Raw genomic sequence first — 17,212 nt, forward strand, 5'->3', positions numbered from 1 at the left:
GCTTACGTCAGGGGCAAGGGGCGGGGTTGCCGTGATCAAAAACACAAACACAACGTGTTTCCTCCATTGTCCTGCAGTGAAAAAATAAAAGAGACTAATGGATTCCAAGGCAAAGCAGTGGTCGGCCAAGAAGACAAGCTGCCGTTGTCAGCCATCGTTGTTGTTGTGAGGGAAAGTTTGTGCTAGCGCTGCATGGAAAAGCAGTCACGTATATCTGACGTCATGACGTGCCTCTTCCACGGGCTTGAGCGGGTGGAAAAACAAACGGGTGCCGTGTTGGTCCCCGAGTTCAACCAGCTCCGAACCAGCGCGAGCACCAGCCCGGAAATGCAACCCAGTTGGTCGAAAAGAGGTATCAGAGGAGCTTTAACTGAGTCCCATTAGTTTTCTGTGCACTCAAATCATAGGTTGCATTTAAAAGAGGCCCAAGCCACTGATTGGATTAGATACATTGGAAGTACTTTATTGTCCCCAAGGGGGAATTAGACTTTGGCCACAGTGCAAAAGAAACAAAAAGTTCTGTGCAACGTTGTGTGACTGAGGTTGAAGGGAAATTAACTTTGTTTTAGGTTCATTAAGAGTGACTTTAATGGAGTGTGGTGTGATGATAGGTGCTTCTGGTCCTGTGTTTCTCCCTCTGGATGCATAAAGGCTGCACAATCTTCTTGTTGCTGAAGTTAAAAGACGCTGAGTACTTTGTTTTACAAGTGAAGTTTTGATCTACAGTCAATACTCTCCTGAAACAGTCCTTGGTGATAAAGATTTTAAAAAGTGCTAAGTAATATCCTCAGGCGTTGTTCACATAATGAAGGAGGGGATATTGACGAAAAGAAAAGCTTAGGCTGATGTCCAAGAGGAGGGAGGGATAAAGCCTGAAAATGAAAGTTTAAGGAGGTGAATTAAGAGGGAACGATAAGTTAAAAGAATAACTTCTCCCTCTGATGTTGTTGTGGACAGATGAGCATTTTCTACGCTGCACGGTTCTCTGCTTTGTTTTGGTCTGCACATCCAACATTCAACACCTGAACACCTTTGTTTTTCAGTTTGCATCTGTTAGACCACCTGTCAGTGCTTCACCAACTAAAGTGGAAAAATCATCTGTGCACACAGACATGAAAGAGCCTTTTAAATCAAAGTGTAAACCCACCCACCATTAATTACAAGTTTTATAAATGTTTAATCAGTTTGTTATTTGTCTAGAAAAAAGGTCTTTTTTCATCTTTTGCCCTGAGAAAAATGCAGCCAGACACAAATGGAAGCTTCAATAGAAGACAGGAAGAGAGGGATAAAAAATGAGGGTGGAAAAGATGGAGAGAAAGCAAATCATTTCCTACTTCATCATCTCCTTTTTCTCCTCCTTCCTCTCTGTCTTCGCTGTCCGCTGGGATCGGAGTGTGCGAGCTCGAGGAGGGCAGAGAAAATCTTGACTCTCATCTCTCTTTTTTATGAGGATGTGACCACCTCTCTGGGGGATGAAATGGATGGAAGTATGGGGGGGTTTGAAGAAAGTACAGAGGACAGTGAGAGAGATAGGGAGAGAGACAGGCTGGTGCCAAAAAACCCCAAGTCCCCATGCTGCATCCATAATACGGCCTTACACTGTTATATCGTCGGCTATTAAAGGGAAACTGATATCCTGCTGTGGAGGTGATTTGAGGATCAACTTGCTCTGATTAACAGAGGCAGTCCAACATATTTAACAGATACTTTATATGTATATATAAAAGTAAGTGGACACCCACATGTTTTAGTACATGTGTCATCAGCAAATTAAGAAACATAAAGGTTGTGTGTGCAACAGCTTGTGGCGCTCAGATTGAGATGATAGTTACCTGCAGCCTGTTGCAGCTGCAGAAGAAGAAGAACAAACGATCAACGAGATTTAACTTTCATTATCAGAATTTTCAATACTTGAATCATTTTTTATGCTTTTCTTGAAACAGTGATTACCAAACTATAGGATGTGACCCCTAGTCGCGTCTGGTGTCATGACAGCCATGATGAAAACACTGCTCTGCACTGTTAGCAAAGCATGGCCAGTTTAGTGAAAGGACTGACGGGTTACAATGAGGCTGACAATTAGTTTAGATTGAACTTCACGACTACAAGGACAAAAAATTAAAGAGTCATACCTCACCCTCAGCTTGACCTCCACCAACAGTGACCACCCACATGTTAACCATTTGGAAGTTGCATGTTACAATATCACTCTCTTATATATCGTGTGTGTGGTAGGGAGGGGCTTAACAACATTTTCATCTACCAAAAGGAGGCACTGAAGAAAGTGTTTGGGAATAACTGTTTAAAACATCCACCACTGCACAGTGACTGAAGTCTGCCAACTGTCCAAAATAAATAGAAACGCCATGTCCTCTGCTGGAGCCATCACCAAACACACTTCCCCCGGTTTCTGAATCATGACTGAGAAGAAACATGGACTGATTGCCATTAAATTGACACCAAAAGCAGGAATCTCAAGAAAGTAAAAATGAAATCATTACAGGACTCGAAAATAAATGCTTTTTGTTTTGTTGTTTAAAGTTTAGCAGGAACAAGAGTATGTCGTCTGCATAAACAGAAACCTTCAGTGTTTTGGCCTCTGTGTCGTCGAGCTCAAGGACACAGTTTCAGCTAAAATCATAAAATACAAATCAGGAAGTGAAGTGATTTTCTTTAAGAACAGCGTTTTCATCCAAACAACTGCTTCTTTTTCTGAAAAGTCTTAATTAGGTGAAGCGGCAGCAACAGTTTGGGTTCCACATTATTGAGGTATATCCCATTTATTGAGCCTTACCTTACTATTAGATGTTCTGTCTGCAGAGAGGAAACCAGAAATAAGAAAATACAGAAATCTTCGGTGCCCTTGAGTTCATGTTTTGTTGCCTTGGTGTTTCGAGGAATTGTAGAGAAACATCAGAGACTCAAAACTTTGTCTGAAGATTAATATCCCTGAACAGAAATATGTTTTTGCTCATCTGTTTGAAACCTTAATAAAGCACAGTATGATCATTTTTCCCCCTGTTTTATATTAAAAATACCAAGACAGGAGATATTTTACATAAAGACCCATTGATATTTAATGTTTCATTCATGCACGCTCTTATTCACTCATAGACTGAATCCAGTGTATGGAGTGTCCCTGACATTTGGTTTACGACTCATTCTTTCTCTCCTCCTTTATTTTCCTGCTTTTCATTTTTTTAACGCTTCCATCCTCTCTAAGTTTGATTTCTCCCCCCCTGTCATCCTCCTCTCCATCATGCACATGCACATTGTTTCCCAGTAACCCTGTGTAACTTTTCCACGCTCTCCCCTCTCTCCAGAGTGTTATGCTGCATTTTATTGCATATTAATGCTGAGTGTGTGTGTGTGTGTGCGAGTGTACGTGTGTGTGAAGTGTCCCCCTGCAGCAGTGTCTCTCTTCCCCTCTCCAGAGTTTGAAGTACAGTATGCTAATGTAGCCTGTGGGCTGTAAAAACCTGTTTTCTGTTCCTCCGTGCTTTTAGATAGAGTGTCAGGAAGAGGGATGAGCACTGCACACACACGTGGAGTGTACTATGGCTTTACAGCAGCAGACTGAGGGTCAGATGGTATTCAATCAGTGTGTGTTTTCAGACGCACGTCAGCTGATTAAGCTTCAATGTTGATAATGAAAGATTGAAGAAAAGGAGATTTGGTTTCAAGTTAAAGCTGCAAAGTTGAGTCCATCATTTTTGGATTTTGCAGTGCTGCATAAGCTATTCTGAATTTTTTATTTGATTCCCATGCTTCATGAAGGATCCTGCGATGAAGGTAATTCCCAGCATGCTCCACTGTCCACAGTCTCCTCCTCACGCTTGCACTCTTGCTCTTAAATAAAATTAAGACTACAGCAGATTTGTATTCAGGTTTCATGTCTTTTGAGAATTTTAACTATGTTGTTCCCTCTTTTTTATTTTTTTTTTAATCATCCCCAGTAAAAAATGTAACTTAGGAAACATAACTCTCCAGCCTGCAGACATTTTCAGAATATTCATTAGATTAACACATTTTGCAGAGCAAGCTGTTTAGGACATGTTTCCTGATAACCCCCTTTATTACTCCATGACCATCTTTCTGTGTGTGTGTGTGTGTGTGTGTGTGTGTGTGTGTGTGTGTGTGTGTGTGTGTAAGCGGCAGTACAGCATGCTAATCAGACTTCCACACTATAAGTTTGTAAGACCAGGATAAGCCTCTGAGTGTGCAGCAGAAGCAGAAAATTACACACACACACACACAAATGTAGGAACACACTGACACACACTAACCCCTCTCTGTCGTTGACATGCTGCTTGAAGGAAACCAGTCTCATAGGAATGAAGGTAAGTCAGGTCAGGCATGGATGCACTGTGGTCTTCACACCTTCTCGTCTGATTATGACTTCACTTTTGTTCTTTTAAAGCCACAGCTACAGTAAATACACCGCCTCCCAGCGTCCTCTTGCAGGTTCAAGCTGAGGCTTTGAGTCATAATCTCATCACTCCTAACATTTTAAATCTATGAGGAGTAATGAGTTGAGATCCTAGGCCCGTATGCACGTCCAGCCATTAGCGATGAAAACGGGCCGTTTGTACTAATGGTGAAAAAAAAAATCAATTAGCAGTATGCGTGATCCAGGTTAATGCCCCAACACAGCATTACATTTAATGGTGGTAGACCCCACCATTACAGGTCCTGTTCCTAAGCAATTCCACCCTGTAGTGCACGCCAAATCATAACCATGTAAATTAAAGTACTTCTGTAGATTATTCTACATGAATCAATTAGAACATAATTCTAGGTAAACTACCAGCAATACCATGAAGTGAATCCTTCCCAAACAGCTCCATTAACAAGTCCTCATCCTTCAATGGGGGGACAGGTGGTCCTCCACCTGGACCACGTTGGTGGCGGTGCTTGTTGCTGATTTTATTGTTTAGGTCTTCTACTGTGCGCTCAGGAACGCCACACGCATTTACCCGGTTTGAGATCTGAAGCCAAACTTTCCCTTTCTCCTTGTTTGTTATCTTTGAGGATTGACTTGCTGATAAAGCTGTTTGTTCATTCTAGATTCTTGTAATAAAACGTCCATTTCTTCTTCCGCTGAAAATTAGTTTGTTCTTGATCTTCTCTCAGTCACAGCGGTACCGCTCGCCATGTTTATTGTTGTTTATGTGTAGTAGGCATGCAGAAATTTGAATTTGTTGGATCAGAGTTTTCCAGGAGGTTCCCTGGACATATGACTTTGTGCGCCAGCCTCGCTTTCATGACGCAATTAGTTAATCGGCCAATTATTTGCAGTCGTGCATGCGGCTAACGCTACGGCCAAATGGGCCGTTCCATCACGGTACGTTAAGACTAATGGTCCCGTTTGTCTAATGGTTGGACGTGCATACGGGCCCTTGATGATAAATACAAACAATGCTCTGCTGCTGCAGTAAACAGTTCCCTCCATTAGTTTGAGAGTCGTCTGACTGACCTGATGTTGTTTTTATTTTAGGTTACCCACCTGATTTTTTTTTACCTTCATCATCTCTCTTTTTGATATAATTCTCGTATTTTTATGAGGTTTGAAGGGTTTGCAGGACTAATGTTTCAGCATTTACAGACAGTTCACTTCTGATGTCAGGATTGTTTGCACCTGTAGTTATTTCGACTTAATGAGAGTATTAAAAATGTCTCTTTGCTCCACAGTCTGTGTCATTTGTAATTTAAAGAGATTACCAGAATAGTTTATGTGAGTTTAATATTATAAATAACTGAAGTCTGTTTGTTTGTGTGTTTCAGAACGAGTCAAGGAACATTGAGATGCTGGCAGCAGCCTGTGCCGTCGGTGTGGGATGTTGTTTTGCTGCCCCCATCGGAGGTGAGTCTGAGAAAAATGTAGAAGCATAAGTCTGACACTCAACAGACTGTAGGTGTGTGTTATTTAGTAGAGATGTTGTTTTATTTACTGTTGTCTTAATGCAACACGTAGTAACACATAGTGAGTGTGATGTGACTCATATCACAGTGAGAGCAACATCTCCGTCTGATCATCTGATCGCCTGATCGCCTGATTGTCTGATCGTCTGATGTCACCTCTGGTTCACTTCAGAGCCTGAATACAAGTGTATGACTCTAAGTTTCTGACTCTGATATGAGTCTTTATCTGTACAGAACTGGATTTTTAAAATACTGATCATTGTGCAAACTCTGTGTATTTTTGTTCAAGGTGTGTTGTTCAGTATTGAGGTAACATCCACGTTCTTTGCGGTTCGGAACTACTGGAGAGGTTTCTTTGCTGCTACCTTCAGTGCCTTCATCTTCAGAGTCCTGGCTGTTTGGAACAGAGACGAAGGTAAGGCCAACCTGTGCTCAAATACTCTTTATATACAGCATGAGGGACTGAGATGCAAGTATTGTTAACATCCAAAATGTATGGTTGAATATGGCTGGTGAGCTCACGTCTCATACTTAAAATTCTAGTCTATCAAGTATACATCCAGATTATGAAATCTAAATGTGCAACACACTGAATGTGACTGCATAGTTAGTATTAACAGTATGCTTGGTCTGAGAGTTTTTCTGATAGTGATGAGGCATGTGCCAACATTTGAAACTATTTGCAGTGAAGGACTCCATAGAAATGTCAGAAGTTGTGTAGAGGTGCTTACATTTGATTTTAAAGCTACTGACATGGGTTGAGCACATTAATCTTAATGATGTCTAAGACGGATCAGCACAGGTCTGGCATGTGTAACATTAATGTTGGCTCAAGTTAGCCCTAGAACCCCTTAATTGGAAGCAGCCATCGTTATTGTTAAGCACACCTGTGCCTCCTGGCTGTGTGTGAGAATGGCCCCAGGCAGAGCCAGGCGGGAAATCGCACATGAACAAAGTGAAGGATGATTGAGAGTGTGGGCTTCAGCTGAAAATGCAAATGTTGTTCCTGCTCCAGCAAATAACAAACAAGAGTGTCAGTCTACTCAGGCAGACGTTCAAACTCACAGCCAATGGCTTCCCCTGGATTTCCTGAGCCTTGTTAACTCCAATTTATATCAACATGTTTCTGAGACTACTCCAGCAGTGTTCAGCATGAGCCCAGTTCAGCACTCCCACCTCAACTTTCTGGATGTTTCGGAACACATGTTCAGTGCTCTGTATCTGATTACAACACCTCAGTTCTCTCTTTACACCGTGTGTTATCACCTGTATGAGTGTTTTAGCTCCTTCTCTTGTCTAACTCTTCACTCTTTCCATCTTTAGAGACCATCACGGCTCTTTTCAAGACACGCTTCCGGCTCGACTTCCCCTTCGACCTCCAGGAGCTTCCTGCCTTTGCCGTCATTGGGTGAGTCTTGATGTTTTCTCAGTTTGATCATCTCATAAATAAATATGGGCAGGGTTTTGGGATGTGATGAAAACCCAAAAACCTGGGTTAGACTAGAAAGGAACACAATTTTTAAAAACATATATCCCTGCAAGAAAAGGCCAACTCATATTTCGGTGAGGTGATATAACGGAGCCAGTATTACTGATATCAGACTCAGGTTTGTTGCCAAGTTGGTTTACATATATGAGGGATTGTTAACATCTATTAAAGGTTTATCTTACAAAAATATCTGGCTTGAATCATTGCACAAGCCAAAACAAAGGGGCATTGTCGCTTTACCTCAAAGTCTACGTTATCAGTCACTGTCTCTGTGTCAAGTAAAATCTAACCCCATAGGACGAGTATCATCATTCGTCTCAAAACTCCAGCATCAGTTTGTCTCTACCAGAGAGTTAGTGAAACTTATTTTTCCAAACAAACACAGATTCTGTTTAAAAGTCCAAACAAAGTTCAAAACCGTTTACTGAGTCATTGTTTTTCTGCCCATCTGGTTGTTCTGACAGGAATTCCCATTTGCAGTGACGGCAGCATTAATTCAGATATTATTCATGAGCTGCACTCGCTGTAGCTGGTGAAGGTGTTACCTCGGGGTAGCCTGCATGAGTCACCTAACATGGATAATTCAGCTTGCAACAGTTGCTATCGCATCGAGGCATGTCTTATTTTATCCCGCCTTAGCCCGAGGACTCCTCCATGGCTGTGAATGAGACCACGGACCGCCGGGGGATACGCTTTCTACCCCTCCCTCCCTTACTCCATCTCAGATGAAGAGGCGCATGCTGGAGAATTACTCTGCCTGAGCTCCCCCAGAGAGAAAAATAATCTCTCTTTTCTCTTTTTTATCTAGTCTTTTCTCTCTATCTTCTGCCTTTTTGTCCCGAGGTGTTGACGCCCACTGCTGCAGCAGTGACTTGCACAAACATTACAACTAACAGAGGCAGCAGAGTTCTGATACCTGGTTTTACATTCTGCTTAAGTGTGCTATGACAGCTCTGTTTGTGTGTGAGTCATGAAGGGACGTTCATTTTTCCTGCTATTAACTGTCAAGCAGGAAAAGCTGTGGTCAGTTGGTTGGTGTCTCCGTCAACCTCAGCTTCAAAGAGTCTGTTGTGAGCCTTACGCTGCCAAGGGCACGTCTTTAAAGAGTCATAGGAAGAATCTCAGGGACACAGGATTCCTAGTATGTTCTGATTCCTGCGTGCATGCAAACACAGGCAGTGCTGGGATTATATGACTGAGAGGGATGTTTTAGATGTGAACAGGAGGGGCGCTGGTGGCCTAGCGCTCTAAGCGCCCCACATACAGAGTTCATAGTCCTATATACAGTATGTATATATATGTATTTAAAAAGATGTAAACAGAAAACATGTTCACATAGTCATGAGGGTTATCCATTGGCAGCTTTTACATCATGGTCCATTACACCGTCTCACAATAATATCTTTATTGTGATTTTGTTATTACATTTCCATTCGTTACTACATATTCTACAGTCTGTACATCCCATCATTTTAACCACAGCACCCCAGGAACACCAGGGAACATAATATAAACTTGGCACAAACATGCACTGGGACTGGAGGATGAACTGGTTAGATTTAGTAGACCAAAGGTTAGAGGTCACTATGAAGTCTGGATCAGCTACTGTTTAAAATCCCTTATGTCAAGGTCAGACGAATTAAGCATGATTACACCTGATCCAGTGAAGGTAGTGGACTCAGAAATGACAGCGTTTACGTTGCAGACATAAATGCAGCATGGAGAAGGAAGTCATAGCTGGAGGTTGCCCATGGCTGGAATTGATGGAAAGTTTGTATCCATTCCCAGAGGAATGTATCGCCTCTTGTCATCAGACCATGATTGATGATGGGATCTGAGATTGCAGCGACTTACCTTCTACATTTTAAGTCAAGTCAAGTCAAACTTTAATTATATAGCACATTTAAAAAACAACCGCAATTAGCCAAAGTGCTGTACAAGCTTAAAAACACAATCAATAAAAACAAATAGTAGTTCAAAAAGAATAGATATTAAAAACACGATAGATAACACAAGAAAAAGACATGATAAATAAAAGCAAAATAAAATGTTGGATGTCTCATTCAACAGGTATTAAAAGCCAATGCAAAGAGGTGCGTTTTAAGTAATGATTTGAAATTCTCAATGTTCTGAGCAATATTTGTTTAGGTTATAATTCATTATGTGTGTACAAAGCCTGGAAATTTTGACTTTCTGTCAGAGCAAAGTAGATAAGCATTATTAGTGCTTTATAGGATTTTATGTTGGCATACCTACCTGATAAAAGCATATTCATGACTGATTATGTCACAAATCAGCAAAGAAAAAGTGCAGGACCCAAAATGCAGACTCAAAACCTAAAGGATTTAATAATCAAAAGTTATTGTTGAACAAAAACACTGGAAACACAGAAACAAGTCAAAACTTGGGGGTAGACAATGATCTGACACAGAAGGGAGGAAACACAGAGACTATATACAGACAGGGTAACGAGTAACAGGACACAGGTGAGACCAGCAAGACACAGGTGAGGAAAAACAACAAGGAGAGAAAAACACAAGAAGTAAAACTAGACTTTTCACACTGGGAGACTATTTCTACAAAATAAAAACAGGAAACACGATAGACAAGAAACACACACAAGGATCACATATAACCAATGCAGAATACAAAACAGGGAAGAAACACAAGGACAAGCTATAGAATAAAAACCAGAAATCTGACAGAATACAACAAAGAAAATACAAAACAAAAGCAACTCATGACACATTAACTGAAACTGAAAACAGTATTCAGTAACAGCGATGATGTACTCTATTTCAGGTGTTAATCACTACCAAAGCTGCGCTTGCACCAAGCAGTCATTTCAATTTGGCATGGCGTGCAATTTTTTTGTGTTTCCACTGTCAGAAGTAGAGAGGCATCTTTCTGTTGAGGTACCAAGCGCACCTATTAAACTCTAAAGGGTGCAGCTCAGCACACCGCCTAATAAGTAAGGGTACAGGTGGAAGTGGAAACACAAGCAAGATCAGGGTTTATCATCTCAAACCAAACAAGACCACGTGTTGGAAACCATAGACTATAAATAATGGAGGTAGTATCCGTGACGTCACCCATCGGTTTCTGAAGCGCTGTTTTGAGGCCAATCGGCGGCGGCAGCCATATTGCTGCTTACGAGCGTTTGTGAAGTAAAAAGGAACAGCTACAGTGTTCCCACCTGTCAATCAAGTCAGATGTGTCTCTCATTGGAAGACTCGTAATCTAGATATCTTCGAAATTACAGTGTTATGAAAAAATTTGCCCCCTGTACAGTGTGTGCCAATCGAGAAATGAGCGATCCAGACTACACTGGTCTTTTGAACCAGGCTGTAAACATGTTTATTTCTGCTGTAAAGACCGTTTTTTTGAATTGGTGTGTATGTGGTTTCCAGTACTTCCAGAGCCAGCCTCAAGCGGATCCTCGATGAACTGCAGTTTTTAACACTTCCGCATTGGACTCATATTTTTAGACCGGAGCTTGCTGCTTGTTGGAAACGTATCACAAGCTTCCCTCGACCTTATCCCTCACCCTGCTCGGCCTCTTCTCCCTAAACTCAAACTCTGACCCTGACCCCCCTCACCTCCAACAGCACCCTTCCTCCTTTAAAGCCGGGGACACAAAAAGGCACGCATGCAGTGTTTTCTCTCAGCTGCACGACCGGTGCTAAGTCCCCTCATCATCCTGTTCATTATTTATTCAGATGTATTTGACAGTATTAATAATGCAGCAGGATAGATTTATAAGCATTAGGTTGTCTGCATAAGCGTCTGCTTCTATTCTTTTGCTTCCTGGCTTTTCTTTCTCTCTCTCTCTCTCTGCCACAAAGAGGACTCCCACTGAGCTTTTAAATGAAAGCTTATGTAAACCTCTCTGCTTTGACTCCGACTCCTCCGCACATCTCCATCTCTATCTGACTGTACGCTCTTTATCTGTACTGCTCTCTTAGCTGCAATCCACTGCTCTCTGTGTTTCTCCCCTCAATGTTTCTTTGTTGTTCTTTGTTGTTCTTCTTTGTTTCCTCCTGCAAACCCAACCTACGTGATTCTTTGTTTTGCTCCCTCTCTATCGTATTTTTACATATCTCTATAACAGCATGTGGACTCTACTGTACAATGATTCAACAGCATTTATAAGCACTTGTTGCTGACACTCGGCTGCGCTGTAGTGCAGAGTCATATACGTTTATAGCTTTTTATTGAAGCCTAAAGCAGCGGGGACGAACTCTGGAGGTGTTGTGTGAGAGAAAATACTACGACAGATGCCTGGGCTTTAATTTATTACATCCAGTCCCAGCTCGATCACCCAGAATGCATTTTCCACCAACCTTAAAAAGAAATATGCCTCCATCTCTCTGATGTGTGCGTCTCTCTCTCTCTCTCTGCAGTATTGCCAGTGGTTTTGGTGGGGCTCTATTCGTCTACCTGAACCGACTGATTGTCCAGTTCATCAGGAAGCAGAAGGCCATCAACAGATTCCTCATGAAAAAGTAAGTGGAACAGTTTCAGCTGATGCATTCACACGCTCTCATAACAGCAGCAGAGCATCCAAATGTCATGCACATGTCGTTACATTGAATGCTGTGTGTTCACATCAGTGGAGACAGATGATGCGTCTCCACTTTACTGTCAGTGTAGAGATGGGGAGCCGTGTGTTGCTAAAAAATAGTGATGTCGTTTAGAGTCAGAGTTTACTCCTCTTCTCTGCTAATCAGGAGCTGTATTAATGGAGTTGTCAATCAAGAGGTTACACCCCTTTTTAAAAAACTATCTGAAACTAAATAGTCAACATGAGTCAGTATGATAAGCACTAACTATAATGACAAACATTGTTTAAATGAAATTTATTTAACAGGTATTTTGATATCATAGTTTTACTCATGTCCCATCTGTTAACACAGAGGACGTGGGACTAAAAACTGATACTGCAGCCAGTCTGCAGGGGGAGCTCTAGGTGTTTTGGCTTCACTTTTTGGAGGCTGATATATTGTTTATCATCTTAAAAAAATCTGGTTTGCATTGATTCCTTACATATGCATACCAAATAAACCCTATACCTGCTGGAGAACTGGGAGGGAAGCAAGGCTATCAAACCATGCAGACAAGGTCAACCATATCTGCCACATTTAACTGATTTGAACAATTTCCAACCAAAGTGCTATTCTCTGTGTAAGTGCACACTCTGTTTTTGCATTCTGTGCTTTACTTAGTCAGAAAGCCGATTCATTCTGACACTGTTCTCAAAGATGACACACAAGTCTCTTGCTTGCAGAGCACTGATCAGCTGTTTGGATCTATCAATTCAATTCAATTCAATTTCCTTTATTATTCCCGGCAGACAATTAAAAGGCCAGGGAGCAGTGGTATAAAAAAAAGGTTAGGTCAATAACTGCAAAGGATCAATATATACATTATCACATTGACACAAACATACATACATACATACATCCCGAAATATAAATTCAAAATTAAAATAAAAAAAGAAGTGTGGGGTATGTGCCATGGTTGTGGTTGGACAGAGAAAAATTAACAGACGTAAACATATTTATCAACAGAAAGAATAAGGGAGTAATACGGGGTGGGTAAAGGAGTGGAATGAACACAGTGCATAAAGAAATCAAGCAAAAAATATGTAAACAGTGTTTAAAAAAAATAAAACTAACTATCTGACATGACATACGTAATTTAGATAAAACACAAGACGTAATTTTACTGTTAAATTATCCTTTATTTTTTCTTATCTAGGCACATTTTTCTGACTTTAATTCTCATAAAAGAAGTCAGCTTTTTAATTTGAATTTACTTCGTTACATTCATGATTCTCCAGCACATCACTTTGTTTACATTTGATCTCCTTGTTTTACTCTGATAATGAAGATGTGACTAACTGAGGTGTTTGGAGGATTGTTGTCTAACCAGGTTTCTACTTTTGATGTTTACCTTCATGTTTCATCTCTTTAAATCCGACTCTATAATGATGCAGCTTGTTCTTTTTTCGATTGTTGGTGCAAAGTCGTTTGTCTTCTTTTGTTAACAAGGCATTGCTGTTAAAGGGCATACACTATATATCAAGTCCACACCATAATATCAATATCAGTTGTATCATTATGAGGCAGTAATATTATTCTGTCTGTTATTGATTTTTTTTGTTTTCTTCTTTAGCTTTAACACATTCTTTCTCTTCCCCCCCCCCCCCCCCCCCCCCCCCCTCTCTTCTCTCTCTCTCTCTCTCTCTCTCGCTCAGACGTCTGCTGTACCCCGCACTGGTCACTTTACTAGTTTCCACACTAACTTTCCCCCCTGGTTTTGGACAGTTTATGGCCGGCAGGGTAAGTTTCACCCACTCACACATAATGGATTTTAATACACACCACAGCTCGGCCATTACTGCAATCAGTCCTGTGAGAGAAAACCTGAGGGACTATTACACCTCACCTAAGACGTGTTACTTGACATCAATAAAATTAAAGTTTGAGACTCTGACTTTAACAGGTGGAACAAACTTCACTCCGTATTCAACATGGAAGAAGTTTACCAGCCTCTAAATACAAGCCTGACTGCATAAGAGAGGGGACACTATGTAAAATGTTGATAGAAACAGAGACTTGTGTTTCCAAACGTGTAGATTTATAAAAGTCCCATCAAACTGGGATGTTTTAGACCAGTATGACACACACAGATTGTTGAGGAGAAAATGTTCCACTGTAGCAACTAGTGACAAAAATGACTTTTCTGTGTATCTTTGTTTTTGTTTTTTTCCAAAGTTCCTGTAAAGTTACTTTTCTAATGACTGATTCTTTCATCAACGAATACCACTATTTAATAATATGTGACATTATTCAAAATAATCCACTCAGTGTGGACTCCCATCTGCTTTGAGGCTTTGCTAAATTTGCTGCAGGCGGTGCTGAGGATATTAGAAACTATTTGTTTCATTAAAATGTGTGTAGTTGACATTTCTTCGAAGCTCCACACTTCCTTTTTTGCATTACAAACAATGATCTTAAATTAAGATCTTAAGAGAAGTGCAAAGAAGGTTTTGATGCAGTTTGATATCAAAAGAAAGAAGACCTTGCCCTCTTGTCACATTTTACAAATCAGTAAAATGACTTCTTTGCTTCAGATTCTAAAATCAAATAAGACGAAGAAGAACATGACACAACATATGCATGTTATGAATTGGATGGTCCTTTGTTTGTTATTCAGCTGACCCAGAAGGAGTCTCTGGTTACGTTACTAGACAACCGGACGTGGGCCAAACAGGGCATCGCAGAGGAGTTTGACTACATCGGACACTCTGCGGCCTGGAAACACCCACAGGTCAACGTCTTCGTCACCCTGGTCCTCTTCATCGTCATGAAGGTAGGAAAAAAAACTTTGTTCCCTCTCTTTTCTTTAACATCTCTCTGTTTTATGGTAACTTTTATTCTCACGTGTCCAGTTGTTCATCAGTCTTCCTTCACTCACTCACTCACTCTCTGTACATGTGCTGAAGCAGTTTGTTAAATCTCGACATACAGTACGCTGCTGGTAGCTATAGTGGCATTAAAGATAAAGGAAGGTCAGGAGGAGAGAGTGATTAAAGGAGAACATTTATAAATGGGGAGGTTTTGCCCTTTTTATTCAATACTGGCCTCGGGCTGATGGGAAAGTACTGGAACAGAGCCCATCTCCTCTTGTCACTGGTAAAGAACAAAGGAAGACCGTGTGAAAAAAAGGATGGAAAGTGACCTACCCCTCCTCCCTCGGCTCTACTGTGTTACAAAGTAATGTTCCCGTGAGGACATTTAAAGTTTGAGTCCACTTTGATGCCACATCGCTCAGCGGAAAACTGATGGGATTCATCTAAAAAATACAAGAAGATCTTTATAGCCGAGTGTTACACGTGACACGACTCTGAGTTACAGAGGTTCAACCTGTCCTGTTTGACGATAAAGGTCAACTAGAAGGTGTTCAATAAAACAAAATATAATCCAGACAGTGGAAGGGTTTAAAAGAACAGAGCAATATGGTTGAAAGTAAGCACTGAAACGCTTCTTTAAGCATGGATTGATCACAATAAAGGCCTCCTTCACAGAGGAACTGAAGATCTGAGGCCTTTCAACCTTAACCTTGGTCATTATCTTCATCATAAAAATCATTGAAGTTGCCCTAAAGAACCTGAAAGAGATGCAAAAACTACTATATTACACCAAACCACGACAAAGAGACAAAAACAACCACCAGAAGCCTCCAAACAACTACAAATGTGTTCAAAATCAGCATAAAGAGACACAAATAGCAACAAAGAGATACAGAGTAAAGCAAAGCAGCATCAGAGACAATAGAGACTGTAAAGAGACATAAAATACAATGACAGAGAGAAACTAAACCAGCACAAAGACACACAAATGACCACAAAGAGATGCAAAACAATAAAAAGTAACACTTTCAGACATCAGAGGCTCTTAAAGACTACAAGGAGAGACAGAAAAACTACAAGGACATGCAGAATGACCACAAAGACTGGCACTCTGCTCCGTAACAGGGGCCTTTGAAATACAGACTGTCCGTGGTCCCTAGAAAAAAAAAGTTAAAGACTGTAATAGAAAGTTTTAATTGGTTATTATCTGTATGTCTTTAATTACACACGTCTGAAGTGGTACTGCTTTTCGATTTAAGTCCTTAGAGACAGTACAGCTCTGACTTGCACACAGACAGTCGTGAAGCTACAACACTGCTCTTTCGACCAGACGACTCATTAATGAAAATGCACCTCTGGTTAGTCTTACTAACGCACAAGGATGCACACTTGGAGAGCTACATCGAGACTGATAAATCCTTCAAAAGTTGAACTTCATAATGAAGTTAAGGTTAAGAAATGTTGAAGGTTTCAGTAAGTTTGAGGTCAACCGGACAGGAAAAAGACATGAAACAAGTTTTGGATCTCAGCTGATTGGATTTTTTTTCAGCTGACCTTATATGGTACGAGATGAAGACGTATTTTCAGTAAAATATCTGGCTTTACTCCCCTGAGTGTGGGTGATGGAAAAAATGACTACTGTGATACAAAGTGTTGGAACAAAGCCACTGCACTCTTGGCCCCAGTGGGGGAAAAAACAGCTTGTAAGAGTCCTTCGGTCTCTCTCTCCATCTCAGTGAAATAAGTTTGGGAGTTCACATAAACTCTGTGCCCGGGCAGTTTGTCTGCATCTGTGATGTCCTCTGCTGGAGAGGACGCTGCTGTTGTTGTGATGAGATGCCTTTTTTATGTAACCCTTATTAACTTGGCGACACTGTTTGGTTAAAATGAAACGTCCTTTAGAATCATTAAAAAACGAGGTGATACATCACCCGTCACTGCATCTAGAGCTGGGCTTGTTTGAGTGCTTGGCTGTGCAGTACAACTCATAAAGAGGGTGAAGCACACAAAGAGAGTCCTGCAGAAGTGTGAGGAGGTGCAGAGTACAATATAGACTATGGATGGTGATGTGATTGTGCTCGCTCGTGTGTGTAGGTGAGGCAGTTTTCTGCACGGGGGTAAGAGGAGGCATGTGGAAATTTGGTTTTTAAACTTGAGCCGCTCCGGTACTTGACTGAAAAGAAACATTTACAGCACCATCGGTGTTATGTGTGTGTTTTTAAAGCTTAGAAAGGAAGAGGCAGTCAATAAAGGATCATATCAAAAAGAATGGAAAACCATCATTTTGTCACGAAGAGGAACCGAATGGATTTGGTGGTTAATGGTGTAAGTAACTGTGACTTCACTTTCGTCTCACTCTTCTGAACACAATATCTCAACATGGA

At 41.0% G+C, this 17,212-nt stretch overlaps 1 protein-coding gene across 1 annotated transcript in view; it reads left to right on the top strand.

The window, feature by feature from the left end:
• Positions 1 to 17,212, top strand: part of clcn2c (chloride channel 2c) — a 205,335-nt gene that overhangs the window by 104,663 nt on the left and 83,460 nt on the right. The window contains exons 7-12 of the mRNA XM_034701145.1: positions 5,785 to 5,863; positions 6,212 to 6,337; positions 7,246 to 7,330; positions 11,815 to 11,916; positions 13,671 to 13,755; positions 14,633 to 14,788. Coding sequence (XP_034557036.1) covers positions 5,785 to 5,863; positions 6,212 to 6,337; positions 7,246 to 7,330; positions 11,815 to 11,916; positions 13,671 to 13,755; positions 14,633 to 14,788 — 633 coding nt within the window. The remainder of the gene's footprint in view (positions 1 to 5,784; positions 5,864 to 6,211; positions 6,338 to 7,245; positions 7,331 to 11,814; positions 11,917 to 13,670; positions 13,756 to 14,632; positions 14,789 to 17,212) is intronic.

This window comes from Notolabrus celidotus, chromosome 14 (assembly GCF_009762535.1).
Source record: "Notolabrus celidotus isolate fNotCel1 chromosome 14, fNotCel1.pri, whole genome shotgun sequence".
NCBI lineage: Eukaryota > Metazoa > Chordata > Actinopteri > Labriformes > Labridae > Notolabrus > Notolabrus celidotus.